At 39.8% G+C, this 25,076-nt stretch overlaps 1 protein-coding gene across 3 annotated transcripts; it reads right to left on the bottom strand.

Annotated features, from left to right (window-relative positions):
* Positions 1-9,303: 9,303 nt before the first annotated feature.
* Positions 9,304-23,560, bottom strand: POGLUT3 (protein O-glucosyltransferase 3). Of its 3 annotated transcripts, none has more exons than XM_068181368.1 (9): positions 23,312-23,450; positions 19,007-19,108; positions 18,422-18,615; positions 17,759-18,045; positions 16,789-17,005; positions 15,246-15,442; positions 14,100-14,294; positions 12,972-13,076; positions 9,304-12,124 (listed from the first exon to the last, which is right to left on the bottom strand). In XM_068181368.1, exons 3-9 carry the CDS (start codon positions 18,516-18,518, stop codon positions 11,999-12,001), a joined length of 1,224 nt encoding a protein of 407 aa, XP_068037469.1. In that variant the 5' UTR covers positions 18,519-18,615; positions 19,007-19,108; positions 23,312-23,450; the 3' UTR covers positions 9,304-11,998. The 3 variants fall into 3 exon arrangements, with proteins under 3 accessions (XP_068037469.1, XP_068037470.1, XP_068037468.1); XM_068181369.1 differs by having other exon boundaries at positions 19,007-19,105; positions 23,312-23,449; XM_068181367.1 differs by lacking the exon at positions 19,007-19,108 and having other exon boundaries at positions 18,422-18,619; positions 23,312-23,560.
* Between the last annotated feature and the right edge of the window lie 1,516 nt (positions 23,561-25,076).

Below are 25,076 nucleotides of genomic sequence, written 5' to 3'. Positions count from 1 at the left end.
CAAATCACTAAGTCAATAACATCGACAAGTGGTTAGCACTGCAGAGATTGTGGATCTAGGAATCTAGTTTTATCCACTTTGACTTACTTTGCTGAACACATTTAGTGAATGCAAATGTTCTAAATGCTTTCATGCAGTGGCAATTTTGTGCATCCAGAATGAATACAGAGAATTCCCCATACAGTAAAGTGATGCTTACAGTACATAGCCTGATTTTGATGACAGTGTCTGCTGCAACACCTAGCAACACTGTCTGCAAATGGAAAGATAATAATCTGTAATGTTTGCATCCTACAGAGAAATTAGGTCAGAAAGTATTTTACTGTGAATGTTCCACTTCAATTACTTGGCAGTACTTGCAGAAACAGGCTCTTGATCAGGTTTAGGCCCTTTAGTAGAGAAACTAGAAAACTTGCAAAGCACAGTGAAGTTTCTAGCAGGCAGACAAAGCTGCCTAGAGAATACACCATCTACAGTCTCCCAGGAATAAGCAAAGGAAGTCAACTTGGCCTATAAATATTTCTATAATTATCAAGCAGCTTTCAAGTGGCTTGTAAGAAATGAATTCCAGTCCATCATAATTAACTCTAAAAGACAGTTGCCTTCTGTGTGCTTAGTTTCTTCTGTTCTTCCTTCCCTTTAGTCTTTTTTGTCTTTACTTTGATGTTCAGCTTTGTTTTCCCTTGGATCACAGTTTCAGTTGTTTTCAACCTCACAGTGCATCCATAACTGTGGGACCCAGAAAAGACTGGGGGCAATCAAAAATAACTGTCTGATTTAAATTACTGTAAGGAGCCTTATTTTACAACCCTATGCTGCAGCTATAAAGCAGTGAGACAGCCAGTAGTGGAACCCAACAAGCCACTAGTAGAATGTATCTTACTTTGCATTGCACTCCCTAACTTGTACAGCCCTCATCTCCTGAGGGTAAATGCTCCTCACCAGAAGAGGAAGATCTGTTCCTCTAACACCTGCAGGTTCTTTGTTGTAAAGGAATATATGGGCACCCTGCAGGGAAGTGCAAATATTAAAAAAAAAAAAAGGTATTTCTAACTTATCGTTGTGAGAAAAGGCTGTGAACAGATTTTTCCTGTTCCAACCTTAGATAATTTTAGAACTTGAAATGGTCTAATAAATCATATTCATGTAAGATAAATTGGACACATTTTTAGAAGAAATGGTTTATTTTTATATTAGAATAAGCTAATAGTGATAAAGCTTTTACAGAGAAGTATGTATCAGTATAACGTACAGTCCCACATTCACCATATTGACAGCAGGTTGAAATAGAGCATCTAGATCCCTAAATTTATTTTTCCTGAAAAAAACCACTGGGGGAAACTCAGCTCTTTTAGCTCTTTTTCTCCAGCTTAGAATTTACAGAGATACTCTGAAAAATAATGTTTTAGTCCTACACAACTTTCTTTTTTAATAAAATTAGCTCATCCACATCCTTTTCTAAGCTAATTATTTTCTAGCTCTAAGTAACTACTTGTGACCCTTGAAGAATTCTTTTCCTCCTCCTTTTTAAGTAATAAGAGAGAATATGTATATGATTGATGAATTAGTCATATGATGGACAAGCAAGCATGTAGGACAGGTCCTCACTTCTGGAAGAGTGACCTCTGTAAGTACATGACCCTGAATTAAAAACAAAAGACATGCACAGAAGGAAAAAAAAACCAAAAACAGAAATAACAAAAGGCAAAGCAGGAATAACGAACGGGAAGGCAGGCAGGAGCAGGTTTGTGAATGGCCTTTCACAAGAGCTGGTCCAGAAAACAGACTTGGGTACCATGAGAGCAGAAAGGAGATGAGAGGTGTACAGGATACCAGTGAAAGTTTGGAATAGTTCTGTGATCATCCTTGAGGTTGGGATACACACGGTTTTGGGCTCTCAGGCACATGGTGTGACTTGTGGGGTGTCCTGTGCAGGGCCAGGAGCTGGACTCGATGATCCTTGTGGGTTCCTTCCAACTGGCAGCTTTCAAGCAAAATAGAGAAAGCCATCCCTGAACAGTGAAACTACTCCCATTTTAGATTTCTGAGTCCATGTATCTTTCCACAGTGCTTGTTTTCCCCTCTCCCTGAGCTTGACACTCAGGTGTAAACTACAACATAAGCTGAAATTCGTGTCATGGCTTGACAAATGTGCTTCCCACCACCTGGGACTGAGAGAGAAATCCACCTTTTTCTTTGAGGATCAAGCCAGGAGGAGGGGGTGACTCATAGGGAGCTGGCACTGCCACAGCAAGCCCTGTCTGCTCCAGGCCTGGGGTGTCTGGTGGCTGCCAGGGAGTGACTCGGTCATTAAAACAAAAATTTTTGTTTAGTATGATACTTCTCTTACTGAATAGTTCTAGAGTTTAAATTAAAGTTGCATCAAGAATATTCAGGAATGAGAGCATCAGTGAGTATCCTCCCTGTCAGAATATCCAATTACTTAAAGAATAAGAGAAGAAAATAATACCTACTGCCAACAAAGTAGATTTTGTCACTGATTTCAGTGACAGTTGTAGACATGCAATGGAAAATCCCAATAGATCCATTTAAAAATGGATGTGTATGTCCATCTGCATTTTTATGTAATATCCATCAGTTTGGTAAGTAAGCAGAATCTCTGTTTCTTAAATCATTAAGAAGATATTACCAGACAAATAAATAGGTTGATTTCTGGATAGCCTGTGACCAGTTAGGTATGGTAGCAGCATGTGTACTACTTTGACTTCCCCTTGTCAATAATGTGAAGACCTGAAAGATTACTGTCATATTCTCGCTGTAACCCAGTGGGGCTGGCTGATCCAGCCCCAGGTAACGAGAATTTATAAAGGTATCAGAGAAAGAAGAAACTTTATTTCATTTCAATTTATTAATCCTTCTTATCATGTAGTATTTTATTCTGTATTACTTAATTTATGAAAGGCAAAAACAATTTGAACAAACCAAACCCTAACGTTTTTTTATTTTAAAATAAACCTCATATATATGGTTAATGCTGTTAGATCAGATAGATGGATAAAATCAGGTAAATAATAGAGGAGAATGCCTGTACTGATTAAGCCAGGAGATACTGTTCCACAAAACCTGTTGCCTTTTATATAACAAAGAGTTTCGAAATCTTTGATTGAAGAAGAGGACATAAAGCACAAGAAAAAACACACCCTAGATTTGCTGATGATATTGCAACTTGATTTCAAAGACAAAGACTTTGAAACAGTGATCAAAAAGCTGCGAAAGTAATAGAAAGTCTGTTTGAAAGCAGGCCCAACTATACTGACAAGATAGCTTTTGAAACTACTCAGGCCAGTTGTAAGAGACAACTCTTGCCAGAGGCCTTCATCCCCATCAGTACTCCAAATTAAAATTTATTACAGAAAGCAATTACATGTAATTTAACATTAAATTAAAATGCAAAGCTAAATCCAGACAAGTATTAGTCTGACAATATAGGGAGAATACAAATGTAGATGCAATATTATACAAATAAGGCAGCTGTAACTATAGATATATGGCATTGTTCCATGGAAAAACAGAGGACCCTGTAATAAGCATTGGTTTAACTGAAAACACAGGGGCTGATTTCCCTACTGTGAGTGAATGCTTGATGCTGGGGAGGTGCCAGGAAAGCTGTCACGGCTCTCAGACCTTGAGATATCAGCCAAGGGAACACCTGCTGGCTCCATGACGGGAGCAAGTGTTCCTGTGAAGTGAAACACTAATTTTGTAACTCATGATTTGTTTTCTTTGCTTGCTTTCTTTCACACAGGAAAGCCTGTCTCAGCAATTAGTGAACTATTGATCCTTCATGAATTGATGATTTTTTTTCAAGAAGGGGAAGAGGAGAAACTTTATAGGTTTAGATTCAACTCAATATACAATATTTTGTGTGAAAGAGAGCCTTAGCTTAGTTTCGTTCTGTCTTCTTTTCAGGCAACCTCTTTTAAGTCTTTGAGCACTGTCAGAATATATGTATTTAATCAGAAAATGCTTATTTCCCATGCAATTGGTGAGTATGGAAAATTTTAACCATTTATTAACTTGGCATGATGTAGTATAGTGATCCACTTCAACAAGACCAAAATTAATAATATGGTTAATTAACACACTTTTGCAGTAAAAGCCAGACCGTTTTAAGTGAGAAGCCCTAGAAAATGTCTGAATATTTTCTTACTAAATTGGGTTACTTAAGTGACTAGTATAATATTTTCTCTTTTTCTATAGAATTAAGAATTTTTCAGGAACAGACCATTTTGTTCTCAGAAACAAGTAGGAGACTACAGTCTGATACAATGCAATTTTCAAGGGCCAATTTGAGTTCAGTGGGTGTTGCTGTTGCCTCTGTTGCCCTGAAAATGACAGTTCATCATCCACATTCATTGGGCTCTTCATATCTGGGCAGAGGTTGTTAAAATTTTACTTGATGGTGTAACCATGATAAATAAATCCAACTGACAAGGAACTAAATTTAATCTCCATAGCTTAGCCAGTTATGCACATAATTTCTTATTTGCTTTAGGGTTTTAGCTAGTCTTGACAAATGATGGAGTGGTTCAAGGGAATTGATTGAGGGGACAAATTGTTAAGCTATCAAGTTCTTAGAAATAGGAAACTGCTTAGCTGAATTTAGATGTCCTGTGTCTTAACCCTAAAGATAAGCAAGCTACTTTGTCATTTGTCTACGAACAGTAGGTGCTTTTTCCTTAATCTTTTCATTGGATCAGGTAACCTTCAAGACCTTATCTATTGTTATAAATCTGAATGCACTCAGCAAAAATCCAAAGCTGTTTATTCTAATGGGACCAGAGCCTGGCATTTCTATATGAACATAATTGTTATTCCCCATCAAAAGTGATTTTTCTTAATGGCCTCCTTAACAAGATAATCCATCAAGGAACTGGTGACAACTGCGCCCAGTAACCTACTTAACAGATCCAGTTAGACAACAATTACACATTACTGCATGTCATCAAGGCAGGGTGTAGCTTGATATTAAATACAGCAAACACATTTGACAGTGGACCATAGCTGCTTGAGAAGGTTGAAGGTGTTGACTTCTGAGCAGAAGAATTGTTTGGCTTTGGGGTAATACTGACTTGGGACTGGAATGGAGAAAACATCTACTGCATATGAGGGTAGTTCAATCATCACCAGATTCAAGTAAATGCTTGAATTTGTGGATGGTACTCAGAGCTGTGAGTTCATGAAGGACTTCCTGAAGATTTTATTTCATTAGATTCATAGGATAGGCATATGATGGTAGAGGAGACCTCATTCAAATTGGCACCTTAAGTGAACATGCTGCCTGTTCTGATTTGATCGGTTCAAGTTTTAAAGGGAAAAGTCAATTTTCCCATGTTTCTCTCCATTTTGAAATAAAAGATCCAATTGATAGTGTGTGTTTCTGTGACTAGAATGGAACTGCAATGAAAGAAATATATTTTATATATATATAATACATATGTCTTGCAAAAGAGTAAATAGCAATAGCTATTAACAGCTCCAGTGAACAATTCACTATACATATAGTATTACTAATATTCAGGAAAAAGTCACAGTTTTTCTGGATCTTTTGGAATATTTTGATTTGAGACAACATTTTATCACAGAGAAATTTGCCATCCCACAGATAATCAGAATTTGGAAAGTATTTCACAAGAAATACTGAGAATTATTCTGCATCTTATCTATGTACTACTTGTATTTAAGTATTGCCAAATATTTACAATTCTTAGAAAGTCATAATCTAAGTGATCTCTACCAGAGAGTCATAATCTAAGTGATCTTTAAATCACTTTGGTGTTTTTAAAGAGTCAAAAGTTAATTTAGTACAAATCAGGTATTTCAAATTCACACCTACATCTCAGGTTCAGTTACAGGAAGTTTGGGATCAGTCTGACTGTTGGTTACTTTACAGACACAAATAAATCTTTCAGGGAATAGAGGAAATACCAAGGTCTAAATAAAATGGAACAGCTGTAGTGTGAAAAGGCATGCTGGAGTTTGTCAGTGAGGGTTAGTCCACATTTAAAGTTACTTTGTTCCTAAGGCAGAAGAAAGCAGAATTTATTGGCAGAGATGCAGCTTCTATCAGTAACATACATTCCTGACATTTTCTAAATAACTCACCTTGCCAAAAAGCCTAAATAAACTTAAGGACATTTGGCAGAGTGAGTTGAATCTCTTCACTACAGGATTTTGCTTGAGTGCTTATGTCAGAGGTATAATGTCTTCTTGATTCTTCTGTTTCTTATGTTTTAGCAAATAAAATCTTACTGTATAACCCAGACGCTAATCTTCAGTTTTGAATTATCTAATCTTGGAGATCATTATCAGTTTACAGTAACACAGGATAGCCTGTTTCTGAAATATCCCTTCAAACTTACTTTACTTATAAAGTTCAATTTGCCTTTGCTTTGCCTTCACTACAAAGAACATAGCAATGTATCTGTAACAGGCATCTTTTTTAAAAAGAGTAATAACTTTTACCTGCAGAGTGGCTTTTGTTTGGTTTGGGATAATAATGTTACTTTTTTTCATTCATTAAATGAAATGAACTCTGCTGACAAAACTACCTTGTTCCTGAGGTAAAAGCTGATGGTCCTGAGCAAAAAGAAAAAATCATCATTTGGAAGCAAACCGAGTTTTCATTCTAACCTATTTTCACTCCTCCCACGTTAAAGGTAATAAGATACTCAAATATCTTTTTGTTGCAACAGTGAAAAATTTGGTGAGAGTAACATACAAGATGAAATCAGGTGTTGGACCTGCAGGATATTAACATGGTAGTAATCATTTTGGTTTATCGTGGGCATCAGCAATGGGATGGCAGATCTCTGCAGCTGGAGTGGTAAAACAGCTTGGCTTGGCATTTTGGGAGACAAAGAATAACTGAAAGTGTGGCTGCTGTTGACCCAAAGATAGGCAAAATCATCTGCTAATGGTAAACAACCTCTTTGAGTCATGTAAGCTACAGAGGAAGTTAAGTCTGACAAGTACAACTTGAACAGATTGTCTTTCAGACAGGTTCCATCCAGGATAATGTACTTTGTGGGTTTTCAGCAGGCAGGTTATCATGTTTCACATGTCCTGTGTGGGTAGGCCTTTCTGGCATTCTGCTGAGCTGTCTTGAGTCTCTCCACACTATATTGCAAACCTGTGGTACAGATGGATCCTGACTGATTTTTTTAGTGTTGGGAGCTGAGATGGGAATATGTCATCCTCATTCACCAGTGGCCTACAGAGTATGCTGGCATTTAAGCATATGTATAACTTATAAATACATTAATATTTTCATTGGCTGCTTAAAATCAATTCCTTTGATGGTTCATAACTGTATTCACAATATTTTACAATTGTCTCATACCTGTAAAGTATATATGCAGCTTCTTGAAAGAGCAGGTCTTGCACTTTCAGTCCAGGCCTGTAATGCCAAATCGATGTATCTCACTTCTGTCATATCTTCTGTGTACTGCTTGACTAGGATATATTGTGATAATGTATATTAGTAAGCTAAATTATTATACATATTAATAGCATAAAAGTGTAATTAATATCAATATATAATTTTATAGCCTCGCAAGGCAACACAAAAATAGGTGCAAAACTTTGTCAGTATTACTAGGGGAGACATAACCACAAATAGTGTCAAAAGTGTCAGCACAGAAAGGCTACGTCGCCTCTTGGAGACACTCAAGAGCTGGGTTCATCCTGCTGCTATGTGACTAGATAAATGCTTGTTGTGTGAGTGAAAAGCAGTTCATAGAATAATGAACATCTGGAGGTCACATAGACCAAGCTTCATCTCCTTGGAGATAGCAGTTTAGGATTCTTTTTCCCTTACCTAACTGGAGCTTCCCATGATGCGGCTTGTGTCTGTTAAGATTTCTGCTGTGTTCCTCTGAGAAGTCTTCTCTCTGTAAGGCTGACCTAACCCTGCTCACTCAGCTTGTCCTCACACACCATGTGCCCCATTGCCTTTATCACCTTGGTGGTCCATGTTGGGTGTCAATGTATTTCTTGTACAGAGGAGTCCAAAACTGAATACAGGACTCCAGCTGCAGTCTCACAACTGCCAAGCAGGTGGGAAGAAACACCTGCTTTGACCTGCTGGCCACACTCCTGCTAGTACATCTCCTGCTTATCTCTGCTCACATAATGAGACTCAGTTAAGGAATGTGCTACAGATGTTTCAAATTACTTCAAACAAACATAAGGGAAATCCTTTTTCCCTTATTCTCACAGCAAAATCCAAAATTAGTGCCGTAACCATCTGCAGTATAGGTTTTCCTATTAACAACACATTGTACTCAAAAGTCAAGAGTTAGTATTCATATAGCCTCATTAAAATGCCATAAAATTTCTCACAGACAAGATTCTAGCTGTTAAATCCTGTGAACTTAAGCAATTATATATTAATATAAAATCTTGCACTTCATCACCACCCTTACAAAATTTTTGCAAAACTGCAGTGCTAAAGGAGCTGATAGTATCCTAAGTTTATATAATGCTTCTTTTCCTTATTATAGTTTCTTTGCGAGCTTCTCAGACGTGCTCCAACAGGTGATGTATGTTTTCCCTGTCAGCTCTCCTCCCTAACTAAATAATTTACTTTGTAATGTAATAAACGTCGGGCGTATGCTTCCCGGCATGGATGCTTGAATCTAACATTCCATCAGACAAGCTTTGATTATAGGGTTTTTTAAATTATGAATCTACAAGGCGGGCCTGGCACAATTCTGTCACGAAACCAGTATATTGGTGATCTTGAGGTAAAGGTAAAAAAATACAGTCTAAAACATATATGAAACTGCATCTCCTTTATGTTCAACAGATCAGGATTTACTAGTTCTCATTTCAAGACAAAATTGAGATTGGGTATTTCCAAATGTGGGTGTCTAAATATATTAGGACATACATAAGACATAAAAGCAGTGTTCACTACATGAAGCTACTGTTAAGGTTGAAGAAATCTGAAAATAAAGAATCTTAGGTAAAGACTCTGCCTTCCCAACACTTCTGGATGTCAAACCCCTTCTCTGCAGATTCCTGTGTTTGAAAACACTGGCCCTGGGCTTTAGGACATACTATTTCAAACAAATAAACCTGCCTCTATCATCACTGGTAAATCCCCGACAAAAACAGGACAGGTTTTACTCTCTGTTTAAAAAGTGAAATTACTATAGCAAAATTTAGTACTGTGGTATGGTAACAGTTTTCCAAAATTACCACCAACAAGAGATTTTTACACCTTTGAACAGTCACTGTTCAAGAACTACCACAGAATAATACAAAGTCCAGTCTATGTATGCCACTTAAAAATTCCATTTAATGTATGTATTACACTTCACATGCAAAACCAGGTTTACTCAATATCTAGCATTTCCTGTAACACACCAGGCTGATGGGTATCATTCTGTCAGCAAACTCAAACAGATTTGACATCTTTTCTAGCCTGGTGGAGCAATTGTTACGATTGTTCTTCATTACAATCTAAATTGCATATAGTAGCACTAATGGAAAGAAGAGAGACTTTGCCTTACCTTCTTTTACCTTTGGAAGAGCTATAGTTATAAACTGAACCAGAATCTCTCAAATTACTATGGACTTGTAGTAAAAGTTCCACTATCTCCCTAATATATTTTAAATTACAGCAAGAAGATGAGTGCGCTCATATTTTTCAGGATATTTCTTGCCTGTGAGCTATAAAAGCATGTGTAAGGCACTCTGTTGACAAACTAGTCTTTGCTTTGAAGTGATGCTTCAAAAAGCAAGGACTTTTTTTGGCAGAAAAGAATTAAGAATAGTTTCTTTCCCTTTTTATGAGGGAAGAAAGGAGAGGTAAAATATTCACATTTATTTATAGTCATAATTTAAATTTTATCTGATTCTTCTTCCAGTTTGAAAAACTTCCGTTTCAAGCTAGGCAAGTTTTCCTACATAGGTATTTCCAAAGAACCATGAAATATGTGTCATGACTCCCCCTGTTCTCTCTCATTTTAAAAAATACAAATGAATTGCTTTTGGACTCTTGATTTGAAATAAGTGGAAAACTTTGTTGTTCAACCATCTTTTATGCTTATTTACCTTTGCTGAGCGCACCACCTCCATAAACATTGGTGAATATAAAAAGCACATGGCATAATGGGTAGTTTCCCAAAATAAGATCACGTAATACAGTAAAAATGACTGTACACACAGAACGAACGGAGAGCACATACCAGGTCTTAAGTGTCAACTTCAGCAGTGGAACCCTGTTCCTGAACTTCGATGGAGAAAATTTTATGTCAGATGAGTTGAACATGTATTTACAGCCTGAAGTTCTAGGACTGGTTTTCATGTTAAATAAAAATACAACCACTATAAATATGAGTGTTAGAATCAGAACAAAGAGGATTATGGGTAGAGCAACATGATACAGGCTTTTTTCTTAACCGGCATAATGTAATAAATTATGGACAGCTGCACTGTCCTCTTTAGAGAGTCAAAGTTCTTTCCATATTTAGCAATATTGCCTTTCTTCCTGTTCTAATGCAGAAATTTTATGTAATTTGCAGTGTAGAACCAAGAATGAAGCCTGCATGACATGTAGAGCACTACATTTTGTGCACCAAATCAATCAGACAAGTCCACTGTCTTGAAGACATCTCCATTCTTTTTAGTGTAGGGAGAATTTGGTATCCATGACAGCTTTTATCTGACTGTAGTGAGTCAGGAGCTGCTCAGGCAGGCTGCATTAGCCAAGATGAAAACACAGAAACGGATGCTTGTGGGCACTGGTCTTGGTTTTGGTGTCTCCTTCCAGGACTATTTAGGCATTTAGACAAACTTGGGCAAAAATCAACAGAGGTATTTGGAGTTGCATCCAGGACTAGGATTCTTCTTCTGCCCCATCCAAAGGCAGACTTTATCACAAAGGTATGACCAGATCCTTCTGCCCTTGTGAATTCTGCATTGCTAGCTTCATGGCTGCAGATGAACTTCAGCAGAAGACCTGAAAACCTCTTGTCCAGTCTGGAGCTAAGACACCCTCTGGAAAAAATGGCCTTGAATTAAACCAAGGAGGACAACCAGCTTCCCAATTGCTTTACATGGACTCTAACCCCTAGACTATTACACAAGAATTAAACATAGGTGGTCTAAATTTCAGATTTCACATAGTCCAGAATACTGTAGACAGTATTGCTGAACTAAGACACCAGTGTTTCCCATGGTCTGAAATTCCCAAGTCCTTTTGTGGATCTGTGCCTACATTTACAGACAGTCACTGGCAGGGAACAGGTTTTTAGAGTGGTGATTTGGCACCCAAAGTACTGTGATTATGATAGCTACAGAGTCTGTTTTAAAGCAGCATTTAATTCTGGTGATTCACAGCCATGATTATTATAAACTTATTTTTCTAATCTCTCCCCCTGCTCTCCATTTCCCTCTAAAATTGATGAGTGTTATATCATGTTGTCTATCACCTGTCATAAACCACAGAATAATCTGAAAGCATGACCAGATCTGATATCATTACATCTCAAATATTCATTTTCTTTGTCTAGTTTGAAAATTGTTTTGTATACAATAAACAATCTAACACTGAGGTAAACTTTATGAAGAAATCGTAACACTGTTTCAATGTATTACAAATGCTCCTTTAAAAAACTTGCACTGACTCATGGCAAGATCTTTAGTGGTGACTAGTTCCTCACAAAACTTCAGTAAATAGGTCCCATCCGGAACATGAGCAGCTCTGTGCTCTGCTTCCCGATGATGCAGTACATCAAACAAATCCCCCAGACCCTCCCCACTGCAGGCTCAGTGTCTGTCTGGTGGTGGTCATGGAGCCAAAACTGTGAGAACCAACATTGTAGATCAGAATGAGCAGGAAAAGGGTATGAAAATACAAGAAGAATACATAACTAAGAATGCCTGCTAACTGCATAAGAGTCTTAGATTTCACAGCTTAATTCCTATTCTCGCATTTTAAGTGGGTAATTTTCTCCATCCAGTACAGTTATAGATCTTCCCTTAAAGGCTTTTTCCTGTGGCAATTGCACACTGAGTCCCTGTCATCAGGCTGAGGCACAAGTTCCATTCCATCCCGTATTTCAGGTTTGCTGGCTTGGCGTTCGGCATATTTCTGAAACATGTAAACAGCATTTAAGAATGCTATAAGCACCAACATATAATTCATGAAGCAGAATTTTCCTCCTCCCTTCCACTCAGAAGCCTACCTTTATCCAGGCTCCTTATGCCATTGTTCACAACCTCTGCACAAGGTGTCTTTGTAACACACCTACTAATGGGCTACATTGCCTCTGAACACCTCCTTTCATGTTTCTGCCTATTATCTTGGTAACTTGAATATTGTCATCATTTGTGCCTAACCGCTTTATGCAGATAATGCATAAAAATGTCATTTTTGTACACTGAACAGTTCCAACCTTTGTGTTAAGCTGTGGCTGGTGAAGCTGCCATCTAACTGCACAGCAGTACAGGAAAAAGATATTTTCAGAGAGGAGAAACTTCTTTCACTAGAGATTTGCATTTTCTAAGGAAAAAATGACTACTGGGCCTGCTTCATCCCCTACATTCTACTAGTCACACTTCTGGAACTTCTTTTCCATATATTCATTGCTTTGTAGTACAGCAGCTCACAATGTAAGCCTGAGAAGTATGAAGGGAATAAGGAAGAAAACTGGATATACAGATTATCTCTTACAGAGATCTACTGGGAACCAAATATCATGTGACAATGAAAACGGGGCTGATTGGGGATGGGGGCAAAAAAAAATTCCTGAGTCTGTAAAATAACTATGATGTCAGGTAGCTTCTTTAATGAAGAAGCAGGGTTTAGCAAAGCTCTTCAAACTGATCTCCTATGAATAACATGTACCATGTCTGCTACTGATCTAAGGACTAAATATGAAATTTGTAGCATCAGTAGCAGCTGGGGGGAGAGTAATAAAGTGATCTATTGTACTTACCTGGAGCACTTTATAATAGTAGCAGTAAAACCTGTGAGGCTGAAGCAATTCTCTTGCTATTAGTTGTCCTTCTTTAGCAATTTTTCTTGCTTCCTCATCATTTTCCTGGAAAATTCAGATGAAACAAAGGAATAACAGAGCAATCAGTGAGTTACTCAAAGCCTGACTAGCATTAGAAGTTTTATTAAATGGGCTATTCAAATCTGCAAAATTAACTGCAATTACTGGTAGATTGCAAAGGCATGATTAAAATTGCAGATTTGTTTAAAAATACTGGATTGCTTTTATTGTCACTACTGCTACCTTAGGGCTATCAATAACAACTTTCATGACTAACTGTACAATTTTGAAAACTCAGTTGATTACTGCTCTACCATTTTGTCCAAGCCACAAGCCTCTTCAAAATCAGTTCTAATATCTCCCAGACCTACACACTTTTACAGAGGACAAAACCACAGCTCTTGTCCTGGCCAATGCAATGGAATTCAATATCTTCTTTTTAAAAATAACTGCATGAATTCATGTACTTATTCTCAAGCTTTTTAGGTCTATATTGCAAAGCTTTTTGCACTCTCCTCTGATTCTTTAGGCAGAACTACAGTACTCAGAAAAGAAAATCTTCCTGTGTTTTTTTTACCTTAACAGCTCTTTGACTTAAAGTACAAATGGTGTTTTCAATTACAGAATTGTATCTGTTTGCTTACAGGATCCCAGCCTCTCACATTGAATATGTTACAGAGAGCAGCAAGTTTTTTGTACATTCAAACAGAACATGCAGTAACTTCTGCTCTAGTCAGGGCCTAAAAAACCTATAGCATTAATTAAGTAGTATCTAGGAATCTGGTTGTTTCTTTCACAATTACCTTAGTCAGTATACTAAGACTCTGACTCATGAACTCTTCTGCCCATACCTAAAATGAACACTTAAGTATTGCCCTAAATAGAGATGGTTACTTCAAATAAGGCCTTCCCATTTTATACTAACAACAAAATGTACTTCCTTTATTCCAAGATCTCAACAGAGTTCATGCAAAATATATATGTGTAAATACAAAAGAAAAGACTATTAAGATAAATTGTTTACATGTTTGTTCATCACTCTGAACTTGAATCAATAATGGAGCTTACCTTAGCCCATTCTATTTTCTCTAGCAAATCCTCTAAGTTTCTCTTAACTGGAACATAATGTTTCCAAGGTTTTAATCCAATATAAAAGTGTTCATAGTACTGGGAATCTTGCTTCATTACCAGGCTGTCACCCAGCAAGAGGTATGGAAACCTGTAAGCTGCTACAGTGCCATCTACGTTCACTTGGTATTTGTACTACAGCGTGAAGAGAGAAGAAAAAAAAGGTGAAATGTTTTGTATCAGAATGGGAACAATGACTGTATAAAATATTATTTTAACAGGCAAGAAGTAATCATGTTTATTCATTTTCATCTTCAAACTCATTTTAGTGTTAAGCATGTGTAGCTTCATGGTCTTCTGGATAATATAATGGAAAAAGGATTTGTTTTCAACATGAGGCTGACAGTCAAGAACCTTTGTGTCACATGAACTGCCTGATGGGTGTCCTATTGAAGTGTCCTGGAACAGAGCAAGGGCTACAGCAGGGAAGGAAAGGAAACTAATCTATACTTCAAGTCAAACAGAGTAAATTTATTCTGACTTAACATTATTATATAGAATAACCTGAAATATATTATTATATAAAATGAGTTGAAACATTATACTAGAAATAACCATGAATGTACTGCTTTGGCAGATGTTCTTGGCTGTTACAGCATTTCTGAAAAAGTGATCTTCAGAACAGAATTTCAATTGCTATATACTATAATGGCTTTATACAGGACTCTGTCCCCTTTATTCTTTGTATCTCTCTTGCAGTAGAATTTGTATGTTAAAGTACAATAAAAACACTCATCTATTTTTCTAATTTGTTACTACAAAGACTCTTTCTGACATCCATAGTGTACTTGAAATGGCTGTAAGTTGTGTCCATTGTTTTCATATTAACCCCAAATCAAAGAAACCCAGATGGTGAGAAATCCAATTTCTCAGTCTATTATAACATAAAAATAAGCCAAGATGTCTCCCTAAAGGAGACACTAGGACATTGATTACAGGTGGTTTATCTACTCTGCATGGACTTGTGCTCCCACAGCAGCATAATTGTTTTGTTCACTAAAAAGAATTAACAAAAGTAAGCTTTGTCTTTTCAGTTGGTAAGAACTTGACAGTAAAATTAATCCGAAACCATAATTTGATTGCTACCTTAAAGAAGTCAAAGAAGCCCATCAGCTGAGCCTTCCCCAGCTCTTTTTCTTTTTCTCTGAAGAAGAAATATCCAGTTATTCCAGCATCTAGTAGTTCTGGATTTTCCTTGGATAACTTGACAAGATGGAGACGTTCTTCTCTGCTGTCTCGACCTCTGAATAAAGCCCGCTCAGTTTTGTTTTCCCAGAAGGGGCCTATGAGCAGTGAGTGATAAAGGCAAAAGCAAACAGCAATGAAATGTGCAGGATCTGCTCAAGGCAAAGAAGGAGCTTGGGCTGACAGTGGCATTACACTTGGAGACATGGTAGGACAGGCAGGGTTTCCCATAACCCCTTATTAATCAAAGCGTTAAACTCTCAATTCTGGTTTGAATTTTGGGATGAGAAACTCACAGAAGGAAAATCAGAGAATTACTTTTCCACTCAACAATTTTGTATTTCAATAACTTCAGCTATCTTGAAAGCTAACTAAGGGATTATAATAAAACATGTAAGGAAAATACTTATAATTAAAGCAATTCTCCATCCATAAAGCCTGCCACAATAACCTAATTTCTTTAGTAAAATCCACCTCTGTTACCCAGCAATTTAGTTAGGTCCTTGAAGAACCACTTAATGATGCCTTAAAAAAGAAAATAAATGGCTATGTTGTGTCCTCTAAACACTTAGCAAGAGTCTGAAAGACTTAATCTCTGTTTACTGCATTAACTATGCCCTTCCTCACCTTTCTGCTGAAAATTTCCCTAAAGGACCTACCAAATGGAGTAGTCTCTTACTGTCTCCTAATTGGAAAAGCAGCTGTACTAAATCAGTAAACACACAATGCCTCTCACTGACCATTTAATTGAAATATTAATTAAAAAACTAATAAAGAAAAGAGGAACTGAGAACTAATTAAATAAAAATAAATAACTTTCCACTCCAGTTTTACTCCTTAGGTATTGCTTATGCCATTTGTTTGATCCCGAAGTATTCTTTAATTTCCTGAGGGGGAGGAAGACACCTGTCAGTAAAGCTGACTCCTCTTTCAAAGCCAGAAAAGCAATTCAAGAGATCTCACTCTGAGGTATTTTTTTCATATATACAATGTTTTCTCATTTGAAAGAGGCTGCAGCACAGTATCAGCTTACTTCTTTCAGGATTCAAATTATTTTTTTGTACACAGAACACTGGGCCACAACAGAGTCAGGAAAAGGGTGATGCTTTGATTAGAATAAACATATTTGAGCCCTTTACTGAGGAGAAGGGCCTTTTAATTACATTTAGTTTTACTTTTCCAGGTCACAGTAAGCATTTTCTGGATATCTTTAATGTAAAATTCATGTTTATTGCAAACTGGACTTCTTAAATTTTGGTTCTAAATGATACACCTACTTAGTGGCAGTGTTGAGAAGTGTTAGCAATCTGTAAAGACTAAGCTACTTGTATTCAGAGACGTCCCAGGGCACTTTTAACTGAAGACTTCAACACGTGATTTGAATGCAACTTGCTTCTTTGACGGAAATCACAACTTCTTTTTAAACCCACAGTCTCTAATTCACCTGTGTTTCCTTGAATGGAAAGGAGATCATTGGTGACTCCACGCAGGGTTTCCAGAGTTGAGTGGGTTACATCATACGTCGGCAGGACGATATCTCTGGAATCCACAGAGCCACACCAGGAGATGACAGGTACAGGCCCAGGTGTATCATTAGCTTTCCGATGCTCAACTGGCCAGTCTCCAACATTGAGATAAAACTCCACGTCAGGAAGACGAACCTAAACGTGTATCCAAGAAAGGATAATAACACAGAAAAGCCGTCTGTCACTCTTAGATCTATTCCTCAGTTCTCTCATGCCATGCAGACTCAAGGCACCTACTGGATAGATTTAACTGTGCTTAATGCATGAATTCCAAGCTTCTGCCCTGCAAGCAAGTTTGAAAGAACACCCAGAGGCCATGAAACGCTCACAGCTGGGCCTTAGCCTTTGGAGCTTTCTAAGCATTTTCATTACTGCCAGGACCAGCCCCCACCTTACTCCTAACACCCAGTGGTGTCTTGATGGAATGTCAAATCTTACTTCAGGAATTATACATGTGAAGATACAAGAACAATTGCAGTACTGCCATATTTAATGCCTAGCCTGGACAATAGACGACTGAGAGGGGATCTTGTCAATGCTTACAAATATCTTAAGGCCAACTATCAAGAGGATGGGGCCAGACTCTTTCCAATGGTGCTCAGCAACAGGACAAGGGGAGACAGGCATATACTTAAACACAGGAAGTGTCATCTGAATATGAAGGAAAACTTCCTTACTGTGAGGATGATGAGGCCATGGAACAAGCTGCCCAGACATGCTGTGGATATTCAAAACCCACCCCAGAGGTGATCCTGTGCAACCAGTTCTGGGTGAACCTGCTTTGGCAGGGGAGTTTGACTAGATGTTCTCCAGAGCTCCCTTCCCACCCCAATCACTCTGTGGTTCTGCGATATTGCTTTAATAGTCTGACATGATCCAAAGCGGTACCTTCCTGGCCAGGGACAGGAACATTTCATCGGAGAACATTTTGAAGTCTGTGTACTTCCCTAAGGAGCGCCGGTAGATGTGATTATCCAGAATAGTGTAATGAACAATAGCACCTCTTGCTTGGCTGAACTTTGCTGGGATTTCCTTAAGCATTCGCTGCAGGTCAATGGTGGGAAATGGAATGAAGTCTTCTGTAATCTGAGGCTCTTGGGATGGACAGGACATCCCGTCCTGCCAGACCTCAGGGTCTTCTTCAGGACAGTCACAGTATTCATGATAAACTGGTTCTGTGGAAAACAAAGCACCCAGAGTCCATATTTGTGATTCTACAGCACACATAATTTATGCATTACAGTGGCTTGGCATTTTTATACCATGTTTTCTACAGTTTTCCTGGGAAATAATCCTTCCTATAATTTCTGGAATTCTGCAGTGTAACTGAGAAAACAGCAACATTCTTCTCTTTCCAGAAATACAAGACTTTGTGTTATCAGGGTGAAATTATTCTGCTAAACAAAGCTCCATTTCTGTGAACCTGCCAAGCACACGGAGATTCAGAGCTGTTTGAGCTGCCCACAGCTACCACAGCCCAGGTATTGCAGTTTCAAATATATCCCAATTCAGAACTTTGACACATTACATTATATCAAAAAATACCCTTACCTTTCAAAATATAAGGTGATTGAGCCACATGCTGATCACCATAAAGTATCTCAATTTTTAATCCTTTTGTGACACTTCCATACATCCGATACCGCATAAGGAATGTACCATCATTTCTATCCAAAGGTCGAGGGGTGTAAATTCTGGTGACTTCTTTTGGAGAAAGTGCTTTAATCACCACTTTAAACTGTGTTCTTCCTGGCAAGAGGAAAATAAAACCAGACAAAATCACTTTAAGCTATTAGAATTACATCTAGTAAATAAAGGTAAGGAGCAAACTCTACTGAATTTAATTTATTTTTCACTACAATTTTTAATTATACCAAGTTGGTAAAACTAGTTTCCAGTGATGAAATACCATCCTACCAAATATTCTTAGTCATTGCACACCTCTAAATGGAAAACCTGCAGGTATAGATAAGAAGTTAAATATTTGATTACAAGACAGAAGGAAAGGCTAACAGTATTTTGAAAATAAGATTAGGTTTTATTCTAAGTTTTCAAGTTAGTGCTCTGAGGAACAATAATTTCCTCTAGAGTAAGAAAGACAGGAAACAAAGTTAAAGTAACAGCAGAAAAGAATACTTGCCAGCTTGTGGAAAGGCAGTTGCAGCATGCAGGAGTCACATACAAATTGTTCAGCTTTGGGCTGCTGCTGACTGTCTTGCACATTTAAAGTCCCAGCTACTGAAAAGCAGGGATAAGAGAATGATAGTAGAGATGTTCCCTGGACATCTGTCTGACCTGTGCTTAAAGAGCACCAGCATTTCACCATTAATACACTAAGACATGGTACAATTTATGGACAATATGAGTATGCATAAACATAAATCTGTTATAGTCTTAAGTTCTATCACAAGTGGTCATTATCAACTTTATTAATAAAAAAAAGGAGCAGGACAGTCTAAGCATTGTGAACCAAACAAATACAATGAATGCTACCACCAAGTAGTATACAGAAATAAATGAAACTGAAAAAATCCAGATAAAATCAAGATGTTACTAAAATCTGAATATGTCACGACAGCACTAAATGGTTGAGATGTCAAAGTTAACTCTATACTTTGCACCCACAGATAAAATACACTGATGTGGTAAGTACCAGTCTTTTAATGATTAATCATGTCTTCCTTAGATCACTGGGTCTTGAAATTCGATTCAACTCAAATACTGTGCAAGAATATTCAGATTAAATGACTCTCCCAAAAAAGAGTCAATTCACAACCACCATTTTAAAATTGCTTCAAAGTAGCTGACTTTAACCAAGTACCCTGTCCCGATGACTATCACCTAGTATTATTTGGATGAAGAAGTATTCACATCCAGAGTATGTCATGAGGTTCACAAAAAAAACAGTTTCCTGTTGGTAACACGTCATTGTCTCCTTGTACCCATTTTATTAAACAGCATTTTTAGTGGGTATAGTGATTTCCCACTGAAGAAAAGTAAGTTTTCAGCTGTCATAAAAATGAGTGAATTTTGTGAAATCAGAAGTCAAATATTACTGAAGTTGACATCCTTGCCCTCACCTACAGGAAGTAACTAAGTGGGTCTTTTCCCCTGCTGGTTATGTACAACCTGCTCTAGACATGATGAGCCCTTGATCTACCCAAAGGATATGTTAGCTTTAGTTGGTGGCACTTTAAACATAGGAATCATTTGATAAGAGAAGTGACTGATAACAAAGCTCTCTAGGAAAAAGCTAACTCCACTGAATGTGAAGGGGAAGGAAAATGAGACTGAGTATCTCATGTAAGTACAAATAATTCACTGGAGGAAACAGACTTCTTGTTTGTAATTTACAACATTCATTGTGTAATGGGGCCAAGGCCTCTACTGTATACTTAATCATAAGAGCTTTTTGGTGATTTTTATTTTTTATTTGGAGGAAGTTACCATGGTGCTTTCACTCATGTTTTTTTGTTTCTCTCAATCCAAATGAATTACAAAAGAAAAATGTGTCCTTGTTGAATCAGCACCACTAGTACTTTTCTGTTACCCTGAAAACATGTCTGGGACAGCATTTAAAGTACAAAATAATTTCCCAGTACTGAAGAGAGACTAAAATATAGACACAGTCAAAATGGGATACTTTAAGAAATCCAGATAATGACACCTGCTTTACGCATTTTTTTCTTCTGTGCAGCTTGCAAAAGAGGTACGCCACACATGGAGGAACAAGTGACAAAATAGAGGGAAAGAGGGAATAAGTAACAAGATACTGAATTTAGGCAAATTGCTAGGGAAGAACAAAAAAAACCTAGTCACCCCATTTCTGACATGTATGCTGAAGAGAAATTAAAAGATCTGAAAAGTAGATTTTTTGATTCAACTGTTTTACTGGAATTGTTGCTGGTTGCTTTCACAGATGGAAATCACAAAATCGATGGACTCACTACAGAGACACACAAATTATTAGCCTATACTTTCAGAGAGTTGGATGCAAGAGCATATATCCAGTAACAAACAAATACAGGTCGTGTGTGATCATCACCAAAGCCCAGGGATCTTGGTAAACAAAGACCCGAAGGGAAGTCCTGCAGTGCCCAGGTATGAAGGTGAGTGAAATGAGATGTACAACTCTGTTTGGCAGCACTGGAATGAGAGCTGGAAGAAGCATGCCCTGCTCTTTGAAAGCATTTGGTGAAACCTGCAAGAATACTTGGGAAGCCTTGAAAAATATTTGTTAGCAGACTGCGTAGATCATCTCAACAACAGCTAACAGCTGATTTTATGATGGTCAATAGTATATAAAGACATGGTTGGTATTGTTAAACCTAGGATAAAACCTAGCAGAAGGATAAGGCTTATCCAAGTAGCCAAAGGAAAAAAATCTATGCCATTTACACTAAAAGAAAGTTCTGTATTTTCAGCAGGGATTTTCTTAATCTTTGAAATAATTTTTCTAGGGAAAGAATGAATTCTGCATCATTCGATATCTTCCTAGAAAAGCAGGTCAAACAGTTACAGCCTCTGGGTTGAAATTCCAGTGTAATGTGCAATGGTGCATATTAATTCTGGTGAACAGACTAGATATTTAGAAAACAAATCTGGATTTAAAATCTACTAATTATGCTACACAAGTTCTATAATGGATCCCAGTGAGTCCTGACCCACTTGACTGAAATTCTAATGTACACAAAAATAAATTTAATAGATTTGGACAAATTTCACAACTGTGATGCCTTAACCGTAGCTCTGCTGCTCTCGTCACAGTGTTCCTGTTTTGCAATGGGGGTGATAATGTGAATTTTTTTGCTATCTCAACAGGTATATTTTGAGACATATTTAGTTTATTTTGGACAGTGGTGCCTAAATAAATATTGTTAATTGTAATTCTTAATGGCATTTTACAGATTTGAACATTTTAAATCATTTGAGAACAGAAGTTTATAGCCAGGGTCTCTGTGAATACTTTAAACAGTGCTCATACAATGGAATATGATGAACTCTACCACTAATTTTTTTAAGGATTCTAGGCACCCTCCTAAACAATTCCTGGCATGGGACAGCAGTTAGCACAGGCCGAGGCAATAGCTCTTCCCTGCCAGCAGCACGCATGCTCTGTCTTTGACTGGAGGCCACAGCAGGTCATGGGATGAATGGAGATCACTCCATGCCAGATGGCATTGGGACTTGGAAACTTTCCTGGGACACTGAATTTATTAACATAAATACGAACAAACACGAACGCACTGCGATCAAAACTAGGTTCTCAGTACCCATGTCCTCCCAGTTGATCTTGGAGGACGTACACTAGCATGAGAATCCAACTGAACTTCACACCTTTTCACCTTCAGCAATCTGTTGTTTGAACCCACGGCTCTCCCTGTGCAGCTGCTACCAGCCTCCACCGCACAGGCAGTGAGCATGCAGTCATATTTTGGACTGCAGTTACAAAACTGCTGACATCCAGCACCAAGCTGCAACAGCAGATGGAGAAAGACCTGAAATATCTGAAGTATCCACGCTCCTGTCAGTCTGAAGACATACCCTGTATAATATGTGGCTACTCCTTAATTCTGCAAGCAGCAGCTTTCTAACTAACAAGACATGAAGAGGCCGTGCAAACGTGGTAGCTGACCTCTCCGTACCATCTCTGTGAACAGCAAATTAAGTAGCTTCTACCCTATGTAAATTAGCAACACAAGATTTCCTCTGGGGCTACCTCAGGCTTATCTTTATTATGGAATCTGTGACACAAAAGTAATTTTTATTCCAAATTTAAACTATTAATATAGAGTGTGTGGAGCTAACCTGCAGCAGCAAACAGCTGACTTGCATCATACCACCGGCCTGCAAGAACAAACCCAATTCCCACCCTTAGGAGAAGTGTCATGGGATGGTTTGTGCTTGTGCTGAGTAAACAACAAATGAAAATTACTCCTTAATGGAGCAGCAGTAGGATAACAGAGCCCAGAGGGCTCTGCTGACTGAGATAGAATTTTTAAGCAACTGGTGTAAGTGCGGCATTAAAAATAATTACGTTACCACTTCCCAGCTGTGTAGTGGGATTTTACGTCCACTAGCTCCAGAAACACTGATTCTTCCTGAGCTTACGGTTCTTTGCTGTAAATTCCATACTGTTTAGAGCAGACTGCTGGTGAGAGCAGAGGCGGCACTGGGCAGCACCAGAAGAAAGGAGGCTCTGATCATGTGCTTCGCTTGCCATCCTGCGTGTCCCGGGCGCTGCGGGACAGGGCGCGGGGGGCAGCCCGGGAGCAGCGATGGCACAGCCACCGCACGGGACGGGGAAAGGAAGGAAGGAAGGCAGCAAGGAGGAGCGGAAGAGGGGAAGGGCTGGGCACCTCCTGCCAGGTTCTGCGGTAAAACCGCGGCCCGGGCTAGGGTCTCCATTCCCCTGCCCGCGCCGGAGCCCACGAACGGTACCTGGCGGGGAGCGGGAGAAGTTGCGTCCGGCCGCGCTGACCGCCTGGATGTAGAAGTACCGCACGGGCACGGTGAGCCCCGCGTCCAGCCCGGGGCCCCACGCCAGGCTCCGCTCGGCGCTCACGGGCTCCGCGGGCTCCGCCTGCGGCAGCAGCGGCAGCAGCGGCCCCGCGGCGCCCAGCAGCAGCAGCAGCAGCACCGGCAGCAGCCCCCGGACCCCCATCGCCCCGCGGCACCCACCGCGCCCGCTCGGAGCGGGGTCCGGGGCCTCCTCGGGCCCTGCGTGGACCCCGCCCGCTCCCCGCCCCGCGGGGCGGCCCGACGGCGCCGAGGCCGCGGAGAGCCGGAGAGGAGAGGGACGGGCTTTCCCCGGGTGGCTGAATCCGTCGCCGCCTTTGCTGGTCCTCCTCCGGGCTGTCCCGCGATGTCCCCAGGGAGGTCGCGGGGTGAGAGCCCAGCCCCGGCCAGCCCAGCCCAGCCCAGCCCGTGTGCGCCGGACCGCGCCGGCGGCGGGAGCGCGCCCTGCCCGCGGGGCTCCGGCTCGGGAGCGGGCTTGGAGCCGTGCACTTCCCCGGGGCCGCGGGAAATACAGCACAGCCGCTCTGAGAGCGGGGAGCGGGCTCGGTCTGCGGTTGCCTGTCCCGAAAGGTGTTTCTTCCCTGACTGTGGGCGCTTGTTGCCTTGTGTCAGCTGATGTACAGAGCTTGCTGTAAAAGGAAAAAAAGCCCAAAAACCTGACATAATTTAAAATTCCTCGCTGTTTTTAAGATTTCCCATAGCAATTGAATATAAAGCGAAGGACAGAGCACGGACCCTGTTAGGACGCATTGACACATGGTGCCCTGTCACTGGGCTCAGCTCCCTGTCCCAGAGAGGAGGCTCAGACACGCACCCATGCCCAGGGGCTCCTGAGGTCTATGAGTGAGATGCTGCTGGTGGCCCTCATCAGTGCTGTGATGCTTGATGAGGAGGAAAAAGGGATCACAGTATTATCCTCTAGGAAATGTAACAACAAAATAATTTCATGGATTTAAAATGTTGGGTTGCAAGTAAAGAGGGTAAAACTGCAGTGATTTGTCTCCTAAGGTTGTTTTATCGTTTTTACCATTTGCTGCTACTAGGAAGAATTTCAAGGTATGAGTAGATGGGGGGGCTAACAAGGCTGTAGGAGAATTAAATCAAGCTTCTAGGCAAGCCTGGATTTTCACATGCAAAGCAATGAGAGCACAAATGAATTCTGCCTGGTTTTGAATAACATGAACGTCAAGACTCTGTGCATACAGACCATGAAAAACAGGTTCCTTGAAGGGGGAATTATCAAGTCTGGTTTCCTCCTTGCTTTTGTCTTTAGTCTCTTCAATTCCCTCACTTCAGGTAGCCACAGATCTCCACTGACATACCATGTTTGATACTCCCAACGGGTGAGAGAAAACTTGTGTAGTGTTGCAGGATGCAGGGCTGAGGTCAGGCGGGGACATCAATCTGCAGATCAGGATCAGTCCCTGTGAGGGGAATCAGGGTCAGACACCACTCTGGGGTAGCTGCCTGTCCTGGGGCTGTCAGCCTGCAGATAGGGCCAGACCCAGCAGGGAGGGCTGGCCAGGGAGAGCAGAGGAGAGATGGAGACCAATGACCTATGCCATCAGTGGGGCAGGGACTGATGGCCCCAGGCTGGGCTAAAATGGTGTCCATGGGCAGGGAGAGTGGGGGGGATCAGGGCCTGATGGTGCTCTTGCACGCCAGTCCCTGGGAAGGAGCCACCCCT

The sequence above is a fragment of the Anomalospiza imberbis genome, chromosome 2 (genome assembly GCF_031753505.1).
Source record: "Anomalospiza imberbis isolate Cuckoo-Finch-1a 21T00152 chromosome 2, ASM3175350v1, whole genome shotgun sequence".
Classification (NCBI taxonomy): Eukaryota; Metazoa; Chordata; class Aves; order Passeriformes; family Viduidae; genus Anomalospiza; species Anomalospiza imberbis.
The sequence above is the reverse complement of the archived record's forward strand: the minus strand, read 5'-3'. Positions and strand labels throughout refer to the sequence as shown.